The sequence below is a fragment of the Cydia strobilella genome, chromosome Z, assembly GCF_947568885.1.
Source record: "Cydia strobilella chromosome Z, ilCydStro3.1, whole genome shotgun sequence".
NCBI classification, from domain to species: Eukaryota; Metazoa; Arthropoda; class Insecta; order Lepidoptera; family Tortricidae; genus Cydia; species Cydia strobilella.
The window spans coordinates 46,586,284-46,609,316 of NC_086068.1; the positions used below are offsets into that span (position 1 = coordinate 46,586,284).

A 23,033-nucleotide genomic window follows, 5' to 3' on the forward strand; every position below is an offset into this window, starting at 1 on the left:
AGGTGTGCGCCGCTTTCTACCCAGTGTCTGTTAGCAGCCACTGTGCCAACTCGCGTCTTATGCATCTTTCACTTCCACCCCTGGAGCATATAGCTCTAGCGACTCCTCTCTGGACAGCCAATGAAGGCAAGCCAGAGCTGAGAGTCCTGCGGGTCCCCTTGGGGTCCACTCCGACCGACAAAGACACGCCGGAGACGGAGACCCTGACCGACTCTCGGGAGCACTCGGGTCCGTGGGGTCGTTACTCCCCAACAGCTCGCCACAAGCTGCCCTGCGGTTAAATAATAATATTATTATAATTAATAATAATATTATTATAATTTAACTTGGAAGATATTCTGAATCATATTAAGTAATAAATCAATTTATTAAACGTACACAATGTCAAAATGGAAAGTAATGCATTCAACTTCAAATTATATGTTGACGACCTAATCGACGGACTCAGCAGCACCCATGTCGGATGCCATGTTGAGGCATGTTGACAGAGTCTGTTTTAATAATGCCAATAAGACTATCTTTCTCTATCAAAGAGTGTCAGGCCCTTGGTTGGCTAACATTAGTAATGTTTATTCGATATTGTATTGTCATCCCTAACGAATATTTTTAATGAACGAGGGACGCGCCTTAAAAAAAAGTTTAATTTGTAATTTGTTAAACCTCACGCCCCATCCACACTCCACGAGGCTACAGGAGAGGGAACGCGACTACGAGAGTGGGCGGTGCGCTCGTGTCCCCTCGTCTCGCTGTAGCTCCAGTCATTATTCTGAGGTAGCTCCGCTTGTTGTCGGTTTTTCGGACGCGAGTCAAAGGACGAGAGGAGGTGAGGCGAGGGAATTATCCACAGATCCACACTCGCGCTCGCTCACTTTGTGTTTGCTGCTGCAGAGTAACGACCTAACCTACGTGTTATTTTATTATAATGACAGGGGAGTAGTAGTAGGGGAGTCACAAAGTTTGTGACGTCACTTTAACTTATTTAAATTATTTTAATCGCTGTACAGTTAAAAAACAAGTTTTTGGAACGATAATCGTTTTTTTTAGGGTTCCGTACCCAACGAGTAAAAACGGGACCCTATTACTAACGCTGTCCGTCTGTCCGTCCGTCTGTCCGTCTGTCTGTCTGTGTCACCAGGATGTATCATGAACCGTGATAGCTACAGTTGAAATTTTTACAAATGATGTATTTTTGTTGCCGCTATAACAACAAGTACTAAAAACAGAATAATATAAATATTTAAATGGGGTTCCCATACAACAAACGTGATATTTTTTGCTGTTTTTTTTCGTAATGGTCGGAACCTTTCGTGCGCGAGTCCGACTCGCACTTGGCCGGTTTTTCGTTTAATTTTCTTTCCTATCAGTTTTGGGTAATAAAATTACTAATATATCTTTTGTCAAAAACTTCATCATCATCATATATTTAAGAGTTACTCTTGTCGGTGGAGCTCTTTCCATATGTGTCGGTCCTCTGCCTTCTCCTTGACAGCCCGATACGACACGACTTTGAGTTTTCCTTTACTTGATCTATGTATGTTCTCCTTGGTCTCCCCCAAATACTTAATTATAGGGGCAAATACTTAATTCGCCGATTTCATTGAAAAAAGGTGACGTCACACCAGGGGGGAAGGGGTTTGCCAAATGTGACAAGGAGGGGTGGAGCGGTCAAAAAACCTCGAAATACGTTGACGTAAGTAATGGATGAACCCTGACCCACGAATGTAGATTTAATGCTTCATGCCCTTACATGCCCTTACCACATTATGTACGCGTTACCGTCTCTTTACGTTGACAAAGCGACATCTATTGTAGAATGGAGGATAACCTATAAGGTTTAATTTACCGCGTCATACGTTGCTAAAACGACATCTATTGTTTAATAGTAAAACTATAAACGGAAATGAACAACTCTTTCGGTAAAGCAGTTTTCGTTACGATAATGTTACTACATTATACAGATACCCTATTGGTGGTAAAAAAATGTTTCTCCATTTCCTGGTAAGTGGGGTATTTTTTAATAATTATATTTCTTCTAGTACACCTATCACAGCGAATAGAAACTAGAAAAATATTCTTAAAACTATTGGCATTTTATAATAAAATACCGGTTCATGTATAATTTATTTACTTAAAGTTTTATCTTCACAGAACGTTGTGACAAAAGATAGCGTCTACTTAAACGGGCTATTAAGAAATTGGGGAAAACACAATTGTATATGGAAACATCGTTGAGAGTGAATGATCCTTTTATAATTCCGTCAATTTCGCGAAGAACAATAACTGCGAATGAAAAGTGATTTCGGGAAATAAATTAGTAGCCTTTTCATGTGATTTTGTGAACTTGTGTTGGTGCAAAATTAATTGTAGACTGTATTTGTATAGTATTTTTCGAGCAAAGTTCCCAAAAAAACGTACCGCTTGGTAGTAATATGAGTAATGTTACCAACCAAAATGGAACAGGTCTAGAGCAGCAGGTCGGTACCTCGTGTGTACTTTGTATTGATTTTTCTTTCTATTTGATTATGTACTTATTACTGACTTGAGCTTGAAATGATCTATTCATAATTCTCATAAGGAGCCTCATTCATGATGAGGTTTACATATTGTCTTTCTATGGAAATGAGTAACTCGATTCTACTTTACGTGTCCCGCTAGCGATAACCAACATGGCGACCTCCTAAGGAAGCATTTGATTTAATTTTGCAGACAGCGAATCGGTGATAGGTTTTGGTAATTTTCTTATGATACGCACTATAAGTTTAAGCAACTGCCTTGTAAAACATATTTCACCGTGAGGTAATTTTTACGTATATTGCATGTCATGGTGGGGAAGTACAGCTATAATTTTCCTCGAGTTTATGAAGTACTTATTTCGATACTACTTTTGATTATACAGTGGAACTTCGATAGCACTAATCTCAAGGGAAACACCAAAAAGTTCGTGATAAAGAGGTCTCAAGGGAAACAACAAAAAGTTCGTGATAAAGAGGTTTCGTCTTAAAGAGGGCATAGACTTAGGGAGGTTCGTATTGGATTTTGTTCGTCTTATTGAGGCTTCGCGTTACAGAGGTAAAATTCGTATTAGAGGTAAATTTCTAGTAAAAGGTACCAACATGTACAGTGCAGTCGTATTGCTTTTTTCGAGCTACAGAGGTTTTTTTAGTAAGTAGTAAAAGTAGTAGTAATAAAAGAGGTGAAAAAACAATTTGTCTATTTTTGTCGATTTAAAGAGATTTCGAGATCAAATTCTATTTTTCGAGTTATAGAGGTAAAAATTGTACTGGATAACCATGAAGGGAATCATTGTTTACTTCATATTAATGAGGTTAAACATTACGAGTTATGGATGTTTTGGTCTTTGAAGGGAAGGGAATGGCATTTTATTTTGTGTTAACGATTATTTCGCCTTAAAGAGATTTGAGTTATCGAGGATCCACTGTATCATGGTTTGCGTGATGGTATACTGTTGCCTTAAAATATTTTTCTAGTCTGAATAATTTACTTGATGTCCCAGCGCGAGAAGTTGTCCCACTAGTCCCATTATTAACCTCTTCAGTGTGCAGTTTGTATTGTTTTAGCTTAACATCACCATCAGGATATAAACTAAACTGTTATAACAGAGTGCTAACATTACTAGTAGGAGTATAATGTGAACAGTATAGTTATCAGTGATGTACCGACTAGTGATTTGGCCGACTAATCGGCGCTCAGGTGGCCGATTAGTCGGCCGACTAGTCGGCTAGTCGGCCGAATCCGTAATCATTACTTTCTCTATAAAGTTTACATAGGGATTTTCACTGCAATAACTTTGTCTTATTATGTAACACTAAACTCTCGCGTTTTGTACGTTAACGGGTCTACCACGATAAAAATTCACTATTTTCTAGCTGGTCCAACACAGCAAAAACCATTTGTGTCGCGATATTTATCAAATTACTAATTGAAAGATGTTTCCTGCCGATGTAAAGACTTAATGACTGGTCGTGTGGAATAATAATTCAACTATTTATTACCATCCCCAGTGACCATAGGCTGTAGTAGCATTGTGCTCCGCCATTACTCATAACAGTAATAATTCCTCTGCGGCTTGAGTGATATAGAATTTCCTTATGAGACCCGCGTTTTGTGAGGTTGGTAGGTCCTACCTAGCAGCTAAATTAAAGACACCTCAAGTAATAGAAATAAAATTACCTAAAATTCATATTACCTACTTTTGTAAATGCAACCAAATACAAAATATGATACGGTCTGCGACGACATTGCGATAATAATAATTGTGTATGTACAAAACATTTCGTACGCAACCCAAATAGATATTTATCATTTGATATTCGCTGTTTATATCGTTTATGTCCTGTTTTTTCTGTAATTAAGAATAGGCCGACTAATCGGCCATTTTGGCCGACTAGTCGCCGACTAATCGCCGACTACAAATGTGGCCGGTTAGTCGGCTTTCCCGACTAGTCGGCGACTAGTCGGTACATCCTTAATAGTTATACATTGGTAGTCACACTTATCCACACTTAAGTACGACTACTCAAGGAGTGATGTAAATAATTTGAAAAGTATATTTGAGGGAGAAGCATTCATTTGATGATTGTTATTTACAGCTTGCTGGTCTGGACTTGCAGCCTCAGGCTCCTAAGGGTGCTGGCCGCTACATTCCCCCGCATCTGCGCAGGCAGTTGCAGGCCAACCCTCCTGAAGGTAAGGATCATCCACTAAAACTTGTTAAAGGTAGGTGCTTTTAGATTTGGTGGCTGGCTTAACACAAGCTAAGATAAGCAATACTGCTCATTGCATAGTCACAGTGGTTCTCACTTACCTACTTCTTATTAGTTCTAATGATTTTAAAACAAACTGACTCTATTATGTGATCTTTCTATAACTAACTTGTACTGTGAGCTGTGCATATAATTTTATTAGAATAATGTTTATAGCATTTGCTGATTACTTGGTTAGCCATATTTATGTTGCACTTACTGATGCTGACATGTGCTCGATTTGTCTATGACATAGCAATATGCATAAGAGTATCTATATTTTTTATCAAATGGTTGAGGATGTTTTAATGACTTCTTCAGCTCATTTATGTCTCTGTGTTGATATAAGCTTAATGGTTACCTTACTGAGATATGTGTGTGTTTCACATCACATCCTCAAGCTACAATATAGGTATTGGATTGGATTAGTGGTTTTGCACTATGAAAGCATTACTATTTGTATCCACAACCTCGTAGCTGTGTGTTACAATTTGCTTGTTTAATTTGACTAAAAAATTATAAGTGTTGATAGAAAATTTATTGTAATAGGTTATATGTATATATAATTTCATATTTAACATTTTTATATTGTGATAGGATCATTAAAAAATAGTTCAGTATTGTTCATCATTGATAACACTATTGATGTTCCTATTACTCAAAATTGAATATTCTGGGATAGTCTTTTCAAGATTAGTTGTTTAACAAGTAGTTAGACTATATCTTACTTCTTGGATGTATCATCATTAAACATTACCAAAGGCCGTGCCAGGATAAGCTAAGTGAATCTGCCCCCAGCAAGTTTACGCATGTAATTTTTTTTGATGATGTGGCCTTCTATTAGTAACAAGTATGCAAAATTTCAGAACCCAAAACTTTGTAATTTTTTGTAAAAAAAAAACGAAATGATCTTTCTTCGATATTTGTTTTTCTAGCTAGCCGATTTTGACCTGCGTCACGTATGTTGTGCGTATAGTAATGACGATTATATGACATCAATTATTAGATATATTGCTATATAAAATAAATAAAAATAAAATGCAAAAAATAATATTGTCTTCGGTTACCGCGATAGTTACTCATGAAACAAAACTATGAAAACGGATTATATTATATCGCGTATATTGAATTTATAATACATCCCGACGTTTCGAACCCTTTACAGCGTTCGTGGTCAACGGGTGACTGAGGAAAAATTACAAAGTGCAAAAATACCCACATACTAAAAATAATGAACAATCATAGACTATAAACTTTAAGGCTGGTTGTACATGCAAAATCGGTTCATAAGGCTAGTTATACACTTACTTGAAAATAATTGTACTGTATAACTAGCCTTATGAACCGATTTTGCATGTACAACCAGCCTTAAAGTTTATAGTCTATGATTGTTCATTATTTTTGGTATGTGGGTATTTTTGCACTTTGTAATTTTTCCTCAGTCACCCGTTGACCACGAACGCTGTAAAGGGTTCGAAACGTCGGGATGTATTATAAATTCAATATACGCGATATAATCCGTTTTCATAGTTTTATTTCATGTGCAAAAAATATTTTTTTTTTTTAAACTACTTTCTGGTCAGAGACCGCTCCATTTTTTTCACTAGTAATACACCCACCAGCAACTGAGCAGCAATTTTTTTCAAAATTATAGCTGAGGAAGAACAGGAGATATCCTTATATAAAATACTTTACATACATTACCTAGAACCGCTATACTATAAAACGGAATGATTGAAACCCCTTTAGAGAAACGTGCATGTTGCATGCTAAATACTGGCCACTTACATTTCATTAGGTTTAACAACAAATTGAAAAAACCGGCCAAGTGCGAGTCGGACTCGCGCACGAAGGGTTCCGTACCATTACGGAAAAAAACAGCAAAAAATTACAACTGTCTAGCTATCACGGTTCATGAGATACAGCCTGGTGACAGACAGACATACAGACGGACGGACAGCGGAGTCTTAGTAATAGGGTTTTTACCCGTTGGGTACGGAACCCTAAAAAACGACGATTCGCAGCGGAATATTTATTTGTTGCGATTATCGTACGTTATGAAAATATCTTATTATTATATTAATTACACGTCAAACGAAAACGTCTTACATAAACGTTAAATGTCTTTTTGTTAATAAACTCATTGTTGCTTTTATTTTCCTAACGCACGATAGTCGAATTTGCTGCGAATCGTCGTTTTTTTTTCAATTTGTTGTTAAACCTAATAAAATGCATGTGGCCAGTATTTAGTATGCAACATGCACGTTTCTCTAAAGGGGTTTTAATCATTCCGTTTTATAGTATAGCGGTTCTAGGTAATGTATGTAAAGTATTTTAAATAAGGATATCTCCTGTTCTTCCTCAGCTATAATTTTGAAAAAAAAAAAAAAAAAAAATATAGGTGACCTGAAAGTAGTTTAAAAAAAAATGTTGTTTTTTTTTTATCCAATAATTGATGTCATATAATTGTTATTACTATACGCACAACATACGTGACGCACGTCAAAATCGGCTGGCTAGAAAAAAATATATCGAAGAAAACGAAATATGATCTCATATTTCGGTTTTTTTTTAACTAATGTTTTGGGTTCTGAAATTTTGCATACATGTTACTAATAGAAAACCACATCATCAAAAAAATTACAAGCCAAAACTCGCTGGGGGCAGATTAAATTAGCTTATCCTGGCACGGCCTTTCATATTTGTAAAGTACAAAAATTTACTTGTACAATGTGATGATGACTCCAGTTGTTAAGGTAATTTTAGTGTTAGTATAACATGAGCCTAACTTGTGTTCAGGAGAAGAGTCTAAGCGTTCAAGCTTAGACAGTCATCAAAGCGAGTCGAGGGACAACCGTTCATCATTGGGAGGCAACTCTAGAGGCTACGACCGTGGTGGTCGGCGCGACGACCGCGACCGTGACCGTGACTACGATCGCGGCAACGATTCGCGATACCCGCGCAGGGAACGCGGTAATACTTATTCTCTTTGTCTACATTGACTCTTCAACCTCATACATGATATAATATGTAGTTCTCAGTCTCCTGTTAAAACCAGCCTTGCTCAACATGTTAAACCTTTTGGTAATTTATAATATTGAACTATATTTTTATGTGACATTTTAAGTTGCTAAAATGATAATCTATTTTAAATGAAGTTAATATGTCTCTTTAAAAATAACACTATTTTGACAAGTATTTATTCAAGTTTTCTATTAATATTCTACAGTGACGAAGGAATATTATACCAAGGTTCTTTACTTTATATTTGTAATGCTAACAGCTATTTGATAGTTTTCTGTGGTCTCCACATCACGCTAGGTATTAATGTTAGGTTCCAATAGTTCAAAAGTCGTTATCTCATTTGACTTTTGACCCGCGGTCCAATTAGACATAACTGTCAAACAATAATTGAATCTTCCACTGATAGTAGGCAGGAGATCACTTCACTTTTATAAAGTAATTACACAGTACAGTGACACAAATTATATCTTAGTCTACAACATTTTTTTGCAAGAACTGCAAGAAACATTTTCTTTTTGTCGAATTTGGTCTACTTATTTTATTTACTGATTTAGTAAGCTTCTTTATAGATGTAATGAGAATTAAAAAACGTGTTTATGCATTAATATACTCGTACACCGTGTCCAATAAGTCCGAATACACATCTTTTTACCTTGCCTCTATGAATTACCTTGACTTTAAAGACATATGGATTACAGGCCATCCACTGTGACGTTTTCAATTAAAAGGTACCACATTGTCGCTTACCATAAGGACGAAAATTGCTTGAAAAAGACACAAATTCTTATTTTAATATCGGTGCACAATATTTTGAGGGTGGATCTTGGATGCCATGCTTATAAAAAAACGCAATGTACATGGCATTTCCGAAGCGACCAAGAAAAAGAGAGTGCAAAGATCTAACATAATACTTTTTTGGCACGCAGGTGATGATTTCGTTTTTTCTGACAAGAAACTGTTTGTGTTAGAACAGCCTCATAATGCCCAAAATGATCGATTGTGGGCATCGCGGATAGAAGACATTCCGGACAACCAGAAAAATATTCCTAGGTTCCAGAGCTCACCATCGGTCATGGTTTGGGGTGCAGTATGTAAGAAGGGTCTGAGGGGTAAACTAGCTTTAGTATTTTTAGGTAAATGCGTTAAAATTAACGCACTTTATTATAAAACCGAGGTTTTGAAGAAGATTGTTGCTCCAAATTTAAAATGTCTGTTTGGGAATGAATATTATGTGTTCCAACAAGACGGAGCTCCTTCACACACGGTAAATGCTGTTCAAGCTTGGTGTCAGGCTAATTTTACAGATTTTTTGCCGAAACAAGAATGGAATTCTCCAGACTTGAACGTATTAAATTATTTTGTATGGTCGTACATACTTTCGAAACTACATGATTATAAAATCATAAACCTGGATCATTTCAAAAAGGTTATCGAGCGTATTTGGGACGAAATGCCAATGGAAATGGTGCGTGCTGCGTGTGATTCATTCGAGAAACGTTTGAGGCTGGAAAAAAAGTTGAAGGTAGAGTTATTCAGAAACATTTGTTGTAAATATATTATATGTATAAGTGTGCCATTAATAAAATATAATTTTAATTGTGGTAACTCTTCGTACATCTATTTTATTCAATATTTGTACTGTATTCGGCCATACGAAGTTTCCTAAAGAAGTTTTCCAAGGGCAGATAACATTGGAACATAAAACGCCAATATTTGTGTTTTCGAAGGTGCCACAAAACTGCCGTTAAACATCTCGCAATGGAGTAAACGTTAAACTTGCATTTAACATTGTTAAATACTTTAATAACTGTTTTTATATTCTTCTTCTTTATTTATTCTTAACAATAATTATTGTGTCGAACATAGTTGCTTAATAACTTAAATTATGTACATTGTACCTATTAAAAATTAAAATAAATATTGAAGATAAGTATAGTATAAAATTACAAATGTCAACATATTTACAAAATTATTAGAATAAAAATTCACATGTACACATCCAATTTAACAATCACTTACTAGAAAATAATTACAAATGCCAAACTCAAGGTAAATGTCAGTCTACTCAAAAATAACTATATAAATTCCTGTTACAAAAATATAAAACATTAACAATTCAAATTAAATATATTAAAAAGGGTCACTCAGTTTAATACATTTCAATACTGGAGACAAGTGTCTTAGAGAAAACATTAATAGCCTTGCTCGTCTGATACAAAATCTGCTATAGAGTAGTAGGATTTTTATAAAAGATACTGTTTGAGTCTTGCATTAAACAATTTGCCATTTAAAATAGATTTTAATTTGATTGGTAACTTGTTAAACAGAATGACTGCCTGATAGCTAGCGGCATGTTTAATGATATTAAGACGCGGGACAAAGTTGCATTTCAGGTCCTTCCGTCTAGTCGACAGCCTGATTTCCCTGTCTGTAATGCTCTCATTTGCTCTCAGAGCAGAGCAAAGTCAATGATGTTATAAAACGCGTAGCCAATTTGAAGTGGGAATGGGCTGGTCATATAGCACGAAAGACCGATTCGTGGAGCAAACGACTACTCGAGTGGCGACCATGGGGGGAAGAGCGTCCTTAAAGTAGACCCCAGATGCGTTGGGACGACGACATTAAGAAGACTGCGGGGAAACAGTGGCTCCAAGTCGCACAGAACCGCGACGAATGGCGCAAAATGAAGGAGGCCTACACCCAAAGGGTAGAAAAAGGATAAAGAGAATCCTCTCATATTTATTTAAACGCTTGATTAAATCTGTTAGGAGTACGAGGATATAAAGCGACGGCACAGTCAGGATATTAAGCTTTATAAAATGTTCTCTGCAAGACTCCCACTGAGGTATTCTAACAATTATCCTAATAGCCCTTTTTTGAAGTATGAAAGCTGCTTCGATGTTATATTGATAACTATTACCCCATTGCTTGATGCTTTATCGCAGTTTAGACTCCACTAGAGTATGGTAAACTGCTTTAAGCTGAGTCGTATGAATTAAATCCCGCAAGCAGCGAAGGGCATAACATGCAGAGCTTATGGAATTGGTTAGTTCATGTTTCCAATTCAATTGGGCATCAATATGAACCCCCAGAAATTTCACAACATCAGCCTGCAAGATTTTGCTTCCGTTTAAAGTAATGTTTAGTATATCCGAATTGTTCGAAGTAGCGGAAAACAAAATCACATTCGTCTTTTTAGTGTTAAGCTTTAAGTTGTTAGCTGTGAACCACATATTACAGGCCATCAAAACAGCGTTTGCTTTTTCATTTAATTGTGTCATGCTTTCAGCTGTGACTACCACATTGGTATCATCTGCAAACACTACTAGCTTTGTCTGTGGTACTGTATTTTCTATATAGGGAATGAGGTCATTCACAAACAGTAGAAAAAATATAGGGCCAAGTATAGAGCCCTGTGGAACTCCACGTCTAATCGTTACTATATTTGACCTGACCACCATTTCTGTTTCACCAACAATTGATCTTAGCTTGATAAATTGTTTCCTATTTGTTAGATACGATTCAAATATCTTGTAAACATTTTCTCTAATACCATAGTGCTCAAGTTTTTGTAACAGAATATTGTGGTCTACTGTATCGAAGGTTGAACTAAGATCCAAGAATATTCCGGCTGCTTTCTGTCGATCATTTAACTGTGATACCACATCATGAATTAGGGTGTCTATAGCCTCACCTGTTCCGATGCTTTTTTGATACCCGAATTGTCTTTTATTCAGAACATTATGTGCCACTTGAGGTGTCTCAGCAATCTAGGCTTTAGTATCGTTTCAAAGATTTTTGAAATCGATGGCAAAAGAGATCATCATCTTCCTCGCGTTGTCCCGGCATTTTTGCCACGGCTCCATGGGAGCCTGGGGTCCGCTTGGCAACTAATCCCAAGAATTGGCGTAGGCACTAGTTTTTACGAAAGCGACTGCCATCTGACCGTCCAACCCAGGGGGGAAACTAGGCCTTGTCGGGATTAGTCCGGTTTTCTCGCGATGTTTTCCTTCACCGAAAAGCGACTGGTAAATATCAAATGATATTTCGTGCATAAGTTCCGAAAAACTCATTGGTACGAGTCGGGGTTTGAACCTACGACCTCCGGATGTGTCTTGAGGTGTCTCAGCAATCTAGGCTTTAGTATCGTTTCAAAGATTTTTGAAATCGATGGCAAAAGAGATATAGGCCTATAATTACACGGATCTTTTCAACAACCTTTCTTGTAAATAGGTAAAACTTTGGCAATTTTTAACTGTTCGGGAAATATGCCTAACTCAAAGCAGTTATTAAAAAAGTGCGCAAGTGGTTCCGATAATAGATCAACATTTTCTTTTATAACAGTTATGGGTATTTCATCGTGACCCACGGAAAGTTTAGGTTTCATTTTGTTAATAATCTGTGAAACTTCCTGAGGCGAGACATATTGGTTAATCATTGAATTATGAACCCTTTTGGTGTTATATTTTGGTAATACGACATTGAACAGTCCAAATTTCTTTTCACGTACGTTACTTGCATTTTGTAGGAAGTTTTTATGTTTTCTTTTAAGAAATTTTTGTATCAAATGTACCCTATAAGCAAACACAAAAAGCAGACGATTAAAATACGCAAGTTCTTGAATAAAAAATAAAGTTCGTTTATTTCAGACTTCATAATGGTCCATACATGTTAGTACTTAATACTATCTTAATCAACTAAACATAAATTATTATATTTATTATTATTTGTATCTCCTTGGATATCACGGGCCTATAAATCCCGGTCTTTTGATAGGCTTGCGTGGGGATATAGATCCAACACGTAGAGTCCCCTTGGAGAGCTTTAATGTCATGTAGAACGCCTGCTGGAACCCGTTCACAGGCGCAACAATAGCCACCCATGAACCGGTCGCAGCAGGCATTGTGGGACTATTGTAAAAAAAGTGAACAGTATACCGGTCTATGGATTGAAGTTTGGGTGGACAATGAGACTGGGCTATTGTAAAGAAGTCCAGACACCTGCCATAACAATGTTAAAACACGTTATCGAGGCAGGTGGTGACTTGCCGCTGACTAGATGGGCCCCTGAAACTGCCGTCGTAAAGACGACCAGGAGCAACACCGGTGTGAGCGGCTCAGGGGTGTCGAGAGGTGTGCGCTGCTTTCTACCCAGTGACTGTTCACAGCCACTGTGCCAACTCGCGTCTTATGCATCTTTCACTTCCACCCCTGGAGCTTACGACTCCCCTCTGGACGGCCAATGAAGGAAAGCCAGAGCTGAGAGTCCTGCGGGTCCCCTTGGGGTCCACTCCGACCGACGAAGACACGCCGGAGACGGAGACCCTGACCGACTCTCTGGAGCACTCGGGTCCGTGGGGTCGTCGCTCCCCAACAGCTCGCCACAAGCTATTATTATTAGTGTATCTATTTTAGCAGGAGCCAGGGTACACTCATCGGCTGCTACATACTCATGTGTACGCAGCTACCAATGAGTGCACCCTGGTCCAGTGCACGAGAAGCTGACTGTCGAGCCTGTCAGCTATAACTGCTCGGAGACTGTTGCGGCTGTCCCGCAGGCGCCGTAGCGCGGCCGCGCAGCGCACTCGCATGATGGCCGGAAACCCGTCCACGCGCGCATCCGCGAACATCCCGGACGCGCTGCACCAGCGAGGCAACCGCAACAGCGCCCTGAATGCATTGTTATATTGGACGCGCAGGGCACTTAGCGACCTTTGGGTATAGCTGGTCCATAGTGCACATGTATAAAAAGTCGTGCAAATAGCACGAAATAGGCAATGCAGGCTCGAATGCAAGGCTTCACGTTAAATTTGTGCTGTATCTTGTAAAGCATATGAATTATTTTGAGTTTGACTGAATCATTGTTGTTGTTTAGGTCGTGATCAGGGATATCAAAATGGCGAGTCCGATCGCTTTAGTGAGAACGACAGATGGGGCTCCGGGTCCGGTGGGCGTGGTGGCAGCTCGAGCGGCGGGCGCGAGCGCGGCATGGAGCGCGACGTGCGCCGCGACGAGGACTTCAACGAGCCGCCGCAGCCGCGCAACGACCGTTGGAAGGAGCCGGAGCCCCGCTCAGAAGACCGCGGGAATTCGCGCTGGGCCTCTGACGATGTCCGCCGTTCGACCTCTCGCAGGGATGAGGTAAATTCTGCACTAATTTGCGGTATTTCGTTTGGTATCATAACCATTGAGGTTGACAAATAAATCGAACTTTTATTGGATTTACCAGTTACTGAGACTGTTTTATGTCAGGCAAACTTTAACCCGACTATGGATGTTTTGTACAAAATCCTCCCAGGCCACGAGAATGAACGTTACAAAACCAACATAAAACAATAAACAATCTGTTAAAATCATACAAATGCTGCCTTAGAACTCCAGTCAAGCTAATATCTGTTGCTTGAGAAGCAACCTTAAGTGTTTATTGGACTCACTAAATAGTCGTTTTAGGCATGGTAGCTATGACGACTGCGTATTCATAATCATAACGAATGTATCACATTACATGACGTGTTTGTTGTACAGAATGACTGGACGGTCCCGCTACCTCGCGACGAGCGGCAGGAGCTGGAGCTGTTTGGCACGGGCAATACCGGGATCAACTTCTCCAAGTACGAGGACATCCCGGTCGAGGCCAGCGGTGACCGCGTGCCGGATTTCATTACTAGCGTAAGTTGTTCACAACTCTTTTATCATCATGTAAGTATGGTATGATTCAAGAATTTGCTGTTTTTTTTTTCATTTAAGTAAAGACCGGCCAGTTAGCGGTTGTCACAAAACTGGCAGTCAATGTCACCTGCCATAAATTTCCACTTACATAAGTTACTATGAAATTTTGCCATATTGGGTATAGTTAGTGAGTTGAGTGCTGTAATATTTTTATACTCTAATCTAATATACATTATTAAAATTATGTAACCAACAAAGTGTCACCTTGTGTGGTCAGTACATAGTTTTAAATTTCATTGACATATATATCACCATTTGACAACCAGGATACTTCCTACTTATTGCATCCATTAATATGTCACTTCTTTATATAAATGAATTAAAGAGGTCAGTTCTTTGGTGAAACTTGATAGTCGATATATCATTTGTAATCACATTCCTTCTATGTAAAGTTGTAAACTGAGCAATATTAAAAACGATGTTAGCATAATTGGATGCCTTTCTCTATGGAAAAAATTGTATACATATATGTATAATCTTATCTGGTTTGACGACTCCATGTCTAGTAGCTATTTAGGCATAGATAAATCTGGGCTACTTTTATTGAATATAGCCTTTTGAAAATACTTCTATGTTTATTCATTAGTAGCTTCTGCCTGCCACTTCGTCTATGAGGAATGATGATGATGATTGAAAAAAACCCTATGTCCTTTCCCGGCCCATAAACTATCTTCATACCAAATTTTATCTATTACCTACTGCGGTGGCAGCATGGTTCCATTTTTATCGCCTGTCACTATGCCCGTCACTTTCGCACTTACATACTTGTTAAAATGTGTCAGGCATGGTGACAGGCGACAAAAATATAACCTTGCTATGTCGCCAGGTCAGCGGTTTAAGCGTGAAAAGGTTGTTACAGACAGTTATTTTCGCAATACTAGTAGGGTTTAAAAATTTTACCATCTGCTTGCAGACCACCAAGAATAAATTTCAAATACAAATTGTTAATTCAATAATTAGGCTTTATTATGTCAGCACTTTTACAACGCAGTTTTAAAAACATTATAAACTTATATTTAATTAATGATAAAAAAATACATATATTTAATATACTTACGTTATAAAAAACCGGCCAAGTGCGAGTCGGACTCGCGCACCTAGGGTTTCGTACTTTTTAGTATTTGTTTTTATTTTTTTATTTTATTTATTAAATAGAGCAACTATTTTTACAGGTAAATCCTAATACAATAGTGCCTTAAATGAACCTTATTACTACTTACTTAACTAAATTATGTCAATTTGAATTTCAATATATTTGTTATAGCGGCAACAGAAATACATCATCTGTGAAAATTTCAACTGTCTAGCTATCATGGTTCATGAGATACAGCCTGGTGACAGACAGACAGACGGACAGCGGAGTTTTAGTAATAGGGTCCCGTTTTTACCCTTTGGGTACGGAACCCTAATAAGCTTCTTATATCAGACAATTTTAGTTCACAAAAAGTTAACTTATTGTAAATAACTTACACACAGTTGTCCTGGTTTTGTATTAGTTATGGATATCACTATTTACTTTAAACAGGTGATTTTTCTTTCGAATTTACGATATATTTTCATAAGTATACTGGGAGGCAACACTGAGAATATTATAGTATTTTATGCAATAGTTGCATAAGAGGGTTCAAAAAAGGTGTGGCGTGTGTAGGTAAGAATTTGAGGCGAAGCCGAAAATTGTTAATAAAGACGCCACTAGCCTTTTTTGACCTACTTATACAACGTTGCATACATTATTATTTTCCACTCCAAACTCTAATAAGAATGCTAAATATGCCACAACTATTCCAAGAATGCTAAACGAACACAGCAATACAGCATAAGAAAGAACGAGAACATAACGGGAAGTTGGATAGTGACAAATCACAGTTGACAGAACGTAATCATAGACACGTTAATATTTTTATTTTCAACTGTCATTCACTTACTTGCGTTTTTCCTTATGTTGGCAGCAATTTTTTAGTTTTGTTATTGTTTCAAACCATATGAATTCAGTTGTTTGTTATGTTGGCAGTTTTGATTTTCGTTGTAAATTTAGTGTTTTTATTTATTTATTTGTTGGGTTCACAGGGCACCTCTGTTAGCAGTTGCATTATATCACATAATAACCCTAGGGTCTTTAATGAAGAATAGACTAGATACTTTTTTGAAATTGCATAAGACATGCTTTTATATTCGTTTGCGGGGCCATATAATTGACAGATAAAAGTACCGGAGTAGAAAAAAGTTTTTATATATCTTTTAAAGAAACACATGACCCTAAATTGTAAATTTAGTGTAGGGTGAGTTGTTCATCAGTTAACCACTCTTTTTTCGAGCGGTCTTATCTCGCATATTTTCAATTAAAATACATTATTGCGAACATTAATCGATAGACTATTTAATTGGCTACAAATTAAATTCAACAAATTTTAATTTTTCTTATAGTTGTAGTGGGGCCACACAGCTGATCTGTAGTACGGCTACACCACGGCCACGGCCATAAAATAGACATTTAAGGTGGATGTCTAGGGCTGTCCTGCCGACTAACCACCAAAAGATGGCGTGATTGTGCACAATTATCCGGGTCCACACATAGCAAGCAGGCTCGCGAGGAAATTTCCTCGCGCGGCAAACGCCCGGCCTCGCGCGGCCGCGTGCTCGTATAACTTTTGCCTCACCCGAGCCAATTTGCTCGGCAAGATGGCGTCATTCAGTCAGCTGTTCAAAATAGCTCCGCACGTACTGACTGCCGTGGCTTGCGTTCCTGTGTTTTTACTTTTTAAAGCATTTCATAAGAAAAGAAGGAATCATATGAGATTTTGGGTGCCGCAATTATATACACAGATCGCAACATGGTAATTGGCAAATTTTTTTTTCAATGTTTCGGGCGATCTCATTTCTTCACTTATTTTACGCCATGCGTCTTCCCTTGCTCCCCTATTTGTGTAGTTTGGATGCCTAGCATCCCACAAACATCTGTTGGCTGCGTATAAAAGTATTAATTTCCGACAATCGTTTTTATTCATTTTTCCGTGTTTTGACAACTTGTGACATAAGTAGGTACGAACAAAAAAAACGCACACCATAAACAAACACTTCTACACTGGCGCGCGGCAAACGTCTCAGGCGCCTTTGAGCATGCCGTTAAACCGCCGACGCTCGGGCGAGGAAAACGCGCGCGCCGCCTCGGCCGAGGCACGTCTACACTGACCGTTTTGTGCGCGAGGAAATCGCGCGTATGCTCGCTATGTGTGGACCCGGCTATTTGCGAATTATCACCATCGTTTCCAAAACTCAAACATCTTCCAAGACGTGTTGATATTTACCGCATACAACAAAAAATATGACGTCTAAATCGAAATATATTTACACTCAACAGTGTCTCATTTCGTCAAAAATGTGTAAAAACTACAAAATATTGCAATATCTTGCATTCACGCACACTGACGTACTTAAAGTCAGTGTAAAATGTCAGTACATTCGTAACGTTACAGTAAAGTAACCTAGAGGGCGCAGCGGATGGAATGTTTATTGTTGAAAAAAGATTGGAAATTAAAATTAAATTCTTGTTTGAGCAAAGATTGACACTTTGACAAGGCAATTAGAACCAACTGATATTTTCAGACATTGTCATGTGCTCGTGGCACCCGTTACCTCTGTTTTGAAAAAAAAATCAGATAGCTACTAAGATACTTGGTTCAAACCCCGACGGTGCCATTTTTATTTTATTTAATAATTTTACGTTCTCTTTTGACTTATTTTAAGCGTATGTTATACTTATTATCAATTGAGAGTGTCGCGAATTCTTCTTCCGATAACTATAAAAACGCTTCTAATGATAGCTGCTGCTGTGCTGATAACAGGCAAAAAGGCATGAAGCGAAAAAAAATCTTTATTTCCCAAAAAGTTTTTACGAAATATTGAAATTCTTGTCTCACTCACTCGTCCGTAGATGGAGCGAGCTTACTTTTACTGGGGAGTGGGGTAGGTAAGTGCTTAGGTATCTAATGTCCTTGGTTGCACCAAGCGGCAACGTCGCGTTTGCCAGATATTCGCTTGGCTATTTGTGTACTACTGGCTAACTGATGAACACCCGACTCTATGCGTTTTTGTAAAATAGGTTGGATTTGAGCAAGTAAAGTACGAAGTATAAAATACAGACTCGTTCGTTCTGTCGTCTACTTTGTGGCTTCCTAAAATAATGTATGACATATATGTGACAGTTCGAGGATGTTAACCTGACGGAAATCATGCGGACGAACATAAGCCATGCTCGCTACGACAAGCCCACGCCCGTGCAGAAGTACGCGATCCCGATCGTGCTCGGGCACCGGGACGTAATGGCCTGCGCGCAGACCGGCTCCGGCAAGACGGCCGCCTTCCTCGTGCCCATACTCAACCAGATATACGAGGCGGGACCGGTCAAGCATATGGGGTCAGTACAACACTAGTACACAATACTTACATACTTCTTACAAATAACGAGTAAATATGCTTTCCCCACAACAAGGTAGCAAATAAATACATATTTACGTATCTAGAGACGAGCATCTAAAATACTACGTGTAATAGAAGTGGACGTTGTAAACACAATGTTCTCATTTAAAATTTTGCTATAGGTTATGCTCTTCAAATTTCGCAATTATGTTCACTTTGCCCACAATAGGTAATAAAAACTTTTCGCGTAAGTACCTACACATGTGCCAGTAAATAGATAAGAAATCAATTTCGCCTACTTTTTGGGACGGATTGTCCAAAGATAGAGACAAGCCAGTGTTCTAAGAGAAAATAAGTTTGTAGGATTTTTCGCTGCTTCTTAACTTAAATTCTCATCAAGTGTCATTTCATTAGTTTGTCCAAAATGTCCATTCACTGCCCAGGTTTTTGAATGATAATTGTTACTGTTTGTTTATTAGCAACGTGTGTTACAGACCTTACAATCGACGCAAGCAATACCCGCTGGGCCTGGTGCTGGCACCCACTCGAGAGCTCGCTACCCAGATTTTCGATGAAGCACGGAAGTTCGCATACCGCTCCCGTGTGCGCCCTTGTGTTGTGTACGTATCATCTCTACGTTTTAATTACATTTTCTATAACTCGATAAATTTTAATGCTTAGACTTGCATTATTTATATTGTCATTTAACGGTTAAATTGTAATTTAGGTACGGTGGGTCACCGATCCACGAACAGTTCCGCGAACTGGAGCGCGGTTGCCACTTGCTGGTGGCGACGCCGGGCCGCCTGGTGGACATGTTGGCGCGCGGCCGCGTCGCGCTCGACCACTGCCGCCACCTTGTACTCGACGAGGCCGATCGCATGCTGGACATGGGCTTCGAGCCCCAGATCCGCAAGATCGTCGAGTGCCACACCATGCCGAAGACCGGCGAGCGCCAGACTCTCATGTTCTCTGCCACCTTCCCCAAGCAGATTCAAGTGCTGGCACAGGACTTCTTGAGCAACTACGTCTTCTTAGCAGTGGGACGAGTCGGTTCCACTTCCGAGAACATTACCCAGAAAGTTAGTAAACTTGTCGCCATTTTCAAAGTGAAAGTGAACCAGTATATCAAAATTTGAATAATATGTAACGTGGGTGTCATACATAGCTGTTTAAACACATTGTATAAGTACATTTTATATTGTCACAGGTGGTCTGGGTGGAAGAGGCACAAAAGCGCTCGTTCTTACTGGACTTGCTGAACGCTTCTAACTTGCTGAAACGTTCCCGCCCCGAGGAGGATCAACTTACGCTGGTGTTTGTTGAAACTAAGAAAGGTACGGTTTATTTTTTATCGTGTCATGTGTTAAAATTATATCTACATCTTTGAAAGCTGGGGCGAATAGAACAAGTGCATGAAAGTATGTGTCATTTTGTGAATTTAATCTTTTCGACGCCGTGTCAGACACAAAAGTAGTCATCCAGACGCCACGTCACCGAAGTGTCAAAACTGAAATTGAACTTTATGCATATGCATGTAGGTCTATGTTGCTCTGTCTAACCGGTTATAACCGGTTAATCTGTCTTTGGCATTGAACCTACGGTGCGTATATACCGGTCATTGGCGTCCAAAAGGTTAAAAGGGTAACTTAATTGTGCAGGAGCAGATCAACTGGAGGAATACTTGGACAGCGACGGGTACCCGGTGACGTCGATCCACGGCGACCGCACGCAGCGCGAGCGCGAGGAGGCGCTGCGCCGCTTCCGCACCGGACAGACGCCCATCCTCGTCGCCACCGCCGTGGCTGCTAGAGGTCACCGCACAATACTATTGCGCTTAACACCGCATTGCTCTAAGCTGTCATGGCTATTTACTTTGATCTTCCTAGATAATCGTTTTTATTAAATATTTTTGTCGTATATGCAACGACCACCCTACAAGATTTCTCAAAACAACCATTTCATTAGCATGGCTTTAGACGAACATATCAGTTTTATGTTTAGTTAAAATATTCAATTGAAAATACCTAATTACTTGCGTCTGCTACAATTACGCTTACACTTGGTATCCAATAGTATAATGAGCAACGAGGATATTCATACTATCCAATAATAGGGTGGGTCATTATTACCTTTATTTATTTATTAGGGAGCACAGTTAAAAAAAGGTGCCATTTGGTAATTAATTATTGCACGTATTTTTATTTTGTTTTTAACTTGATTTTTACTGCCTCCGGATTCTAGTTGGAAGTTTTCGTTCAATGTTTTTTTTTTCAACTTATTGGCTTTGAACCTTTACCATGCTATTTCGAGCCAATAATGGTATATCTTGTTAGACATACAAAATGTAACAATATTTATATGAAAACTTTGAAATGGATCCGGAGGCAGAAAATAAATTCCGATTGCAAAATAATTTAAAATACTATTTATTGGCATTATTACACAACTTTTTATAACTATGCCCGAAGGATAACTTAATTTTTTTTTCTCTATACACGAGTGAGTGTTTACAGGCCGCTTATGCTTATGATTTTTTCTCTTTCCACCTTATTATCAACTCTGAAGGAATAATTGAAACCCTCAGGTATGTATGCATGTGTTATATTATATAAAAATGAACCCAGTTAAATGAACCTTTGGATGGCAGGTCTCGACATACCTCACGTGCGTCACGTGATCAACTTCGACTTGCCCTCGGACGTGGAAGAGTACGTGCACCGCATTGGGCGTACGGGCCGCATGGGCAACCTGGGCGTGGCCACGTCCTTCTTCAACGACGCGAACCGCGGCCTGGCGCGCGACCTCGTCGAGCTGTTGGTGGAGGCCAAGCAGGACGTACCCAAGTAAATTTCCTTTTAGTTATGTTTAATTAAGCTCAAGCATAAGCACGGTATCACAAAAGATACGTTTCGAATTTAGCACCTTATTTTAAGAAGACAAAAATACACGTCGACTGTGCATCCTCTTTCTTCTCTTCCTCGCGTTGTCCCGGCACTTTGCCACGGCTCTTGGGAGCCTGAGGTCCGCTTGGCAACTAATCCCAAGAATTGGCGTAGGCACTAGTTTTTTACGAAAGCGACTGCCATCTGACCTTCCAACCCAAAGGGAAAACTAGGCCTTATTCTCCTCACGATGTTTTCCTTCACCGAAAAGCGACTGGTAAATATTAAATGATATTTCATACATAAGTTCCGAAAAACTCATTGGTACGAGCCGGGGTTTGAACCCGCCAGAACCCGCGACCTCCGGATTGCAAGTCGCACGCTCTTATCGCTTGGCCTCCAGCACTTCTGTCGACTGTGCATCCGAAAGTAGAAATTAGTTTACTTCTGCTGTCGAACAAAATTAAAGTTATCATATGTAGTTGCCCACAAATAAGATTCACACGCGGAAATCGTACTAGATCTTACATTGCGGTATACGTTTATTTTAGTATTAGAATGAAGGTAAGCGAGCTTGACGTGACTTTTTTGTTGAAAAATAAGTCACGGCAAATATGTAGCATTTATACAGGATGTGTTTAATTACCTGCAATATTTTGCGATGTATACTGAGTAACTTTTAATATGGGACCAAACCCGAAATCGCGAAAATAAAAATGTGTGAACCAGCATATTTTTTACATAACTATAAACGTCAAAGAAGTTTTACTTCAATCGCGCGTAAAGATTACTCGCACACACTTTTTTTCGTGGTTGGCTATTTGTCTGTTGTATTTGTATGTTGTGTTCCAATAATTGGTTAAAAATTGCACAAGATTATTTTTCTGAGTCATATAGAATTAAAATTTTAGTAGGAGATGATTTAGTATAGGTTTGTGACTTCTGAGCCATATTTCTAGAAGAAGGCTTCGTTTTTGAGGGACATGGTGTTGCTTACCTTTTTTGTGTGGAACTTAATAAGCTTTTGTTTCGCCGTACACAATAATGACATAAATAAAACCCATAAGTTGTAAGAAAAAAACAAAAAAAGTTGTCTACTTTTGCATATGCCATTTGATCCCCGTGGTCCCCGAAGCTCAAATTAAAGACACGCAAACAAGGATTTCAGAAATTGTAGGTGTCAAATTTGATTACAGTCACTAAGTCTCCATTTAAGA

At 38.8% G+C, this 23,033-nt stretch overlaps 1 protein-coding gene and 1 long non-coding RNA gene across 3 annotated transcripts in view; one reads left to right on the plus strand and one right to left on the minus strand.

Annotated features, from left to right (window-relative positions):
- LOC134754981 (uncharacterized) overlaps nucleotides 1-23,033 on the minus strand; it is a 245,613-nt gene that overhangs the window by 207,701 nt on the left and 14,879 nt on the right. The window lies entirely within an intron of this gene.
- Nucleotides 2,240-23,033, plus strand: part of LOC134754016 (ATP-dependent RNA helicase bel) — a 28,099-nt gene continuing 7,305 nt past the window's right edge. The window contains exons 1-11 of one of the 2 annotated variants that reach the window (XM_063690075.1): nucleotides 2,240-2,474; nucleotides 4,611-4,707; nucleotides 7,563-7,736; nucleotides 13,662-13,927; nucleotides 14,312-14,455; nucleotides 18,718-18,929; nucleotides 19,426-19,551; nucleotides 19,659-20,013; nucleotides 20,142-20,268; nucleotides 20,593-20,745; nucleotides 21,582-21,777. In XM_063690075.1, coding sequence (XP_063546145.1) covers nucleotides 2,430-2,474; nucleotides 4,611-4,707; nucleotides 7,563-7,736; nucleotides 13,662-13,927; nucleotides 14,312-14,455; nucleotides 18,718-18,929; nucleotides 19,426-19,551; nucleotides 19,659-20,013; nucleotides 20,142-20,268; nucleotides 20,593-20,745; nucleotides 21,582-21,777 — 1,895 coding nt within the window. In that variant the 5' untranslated portion in view covers nucleotides 2,240-2,429. The remainder of the gene's footprint in view (nucleotides 2,475-4,610; nucleotides 4,708-7,562; nucleotides 7,737-13,661; nucleotides 13,928-14,311; nucleotides 14,456-18,717; nucleotides 18,930-19,425; nucleotides 19,552-19,658; nucleotides 20,014-20,141; nucleotides 20,269-20,592; nucleotides 20,746-21,581; nucleotides 21,778-23,033) is intronic. The other variant, XM_063690076.1, reaches the window with a different exon arrangement.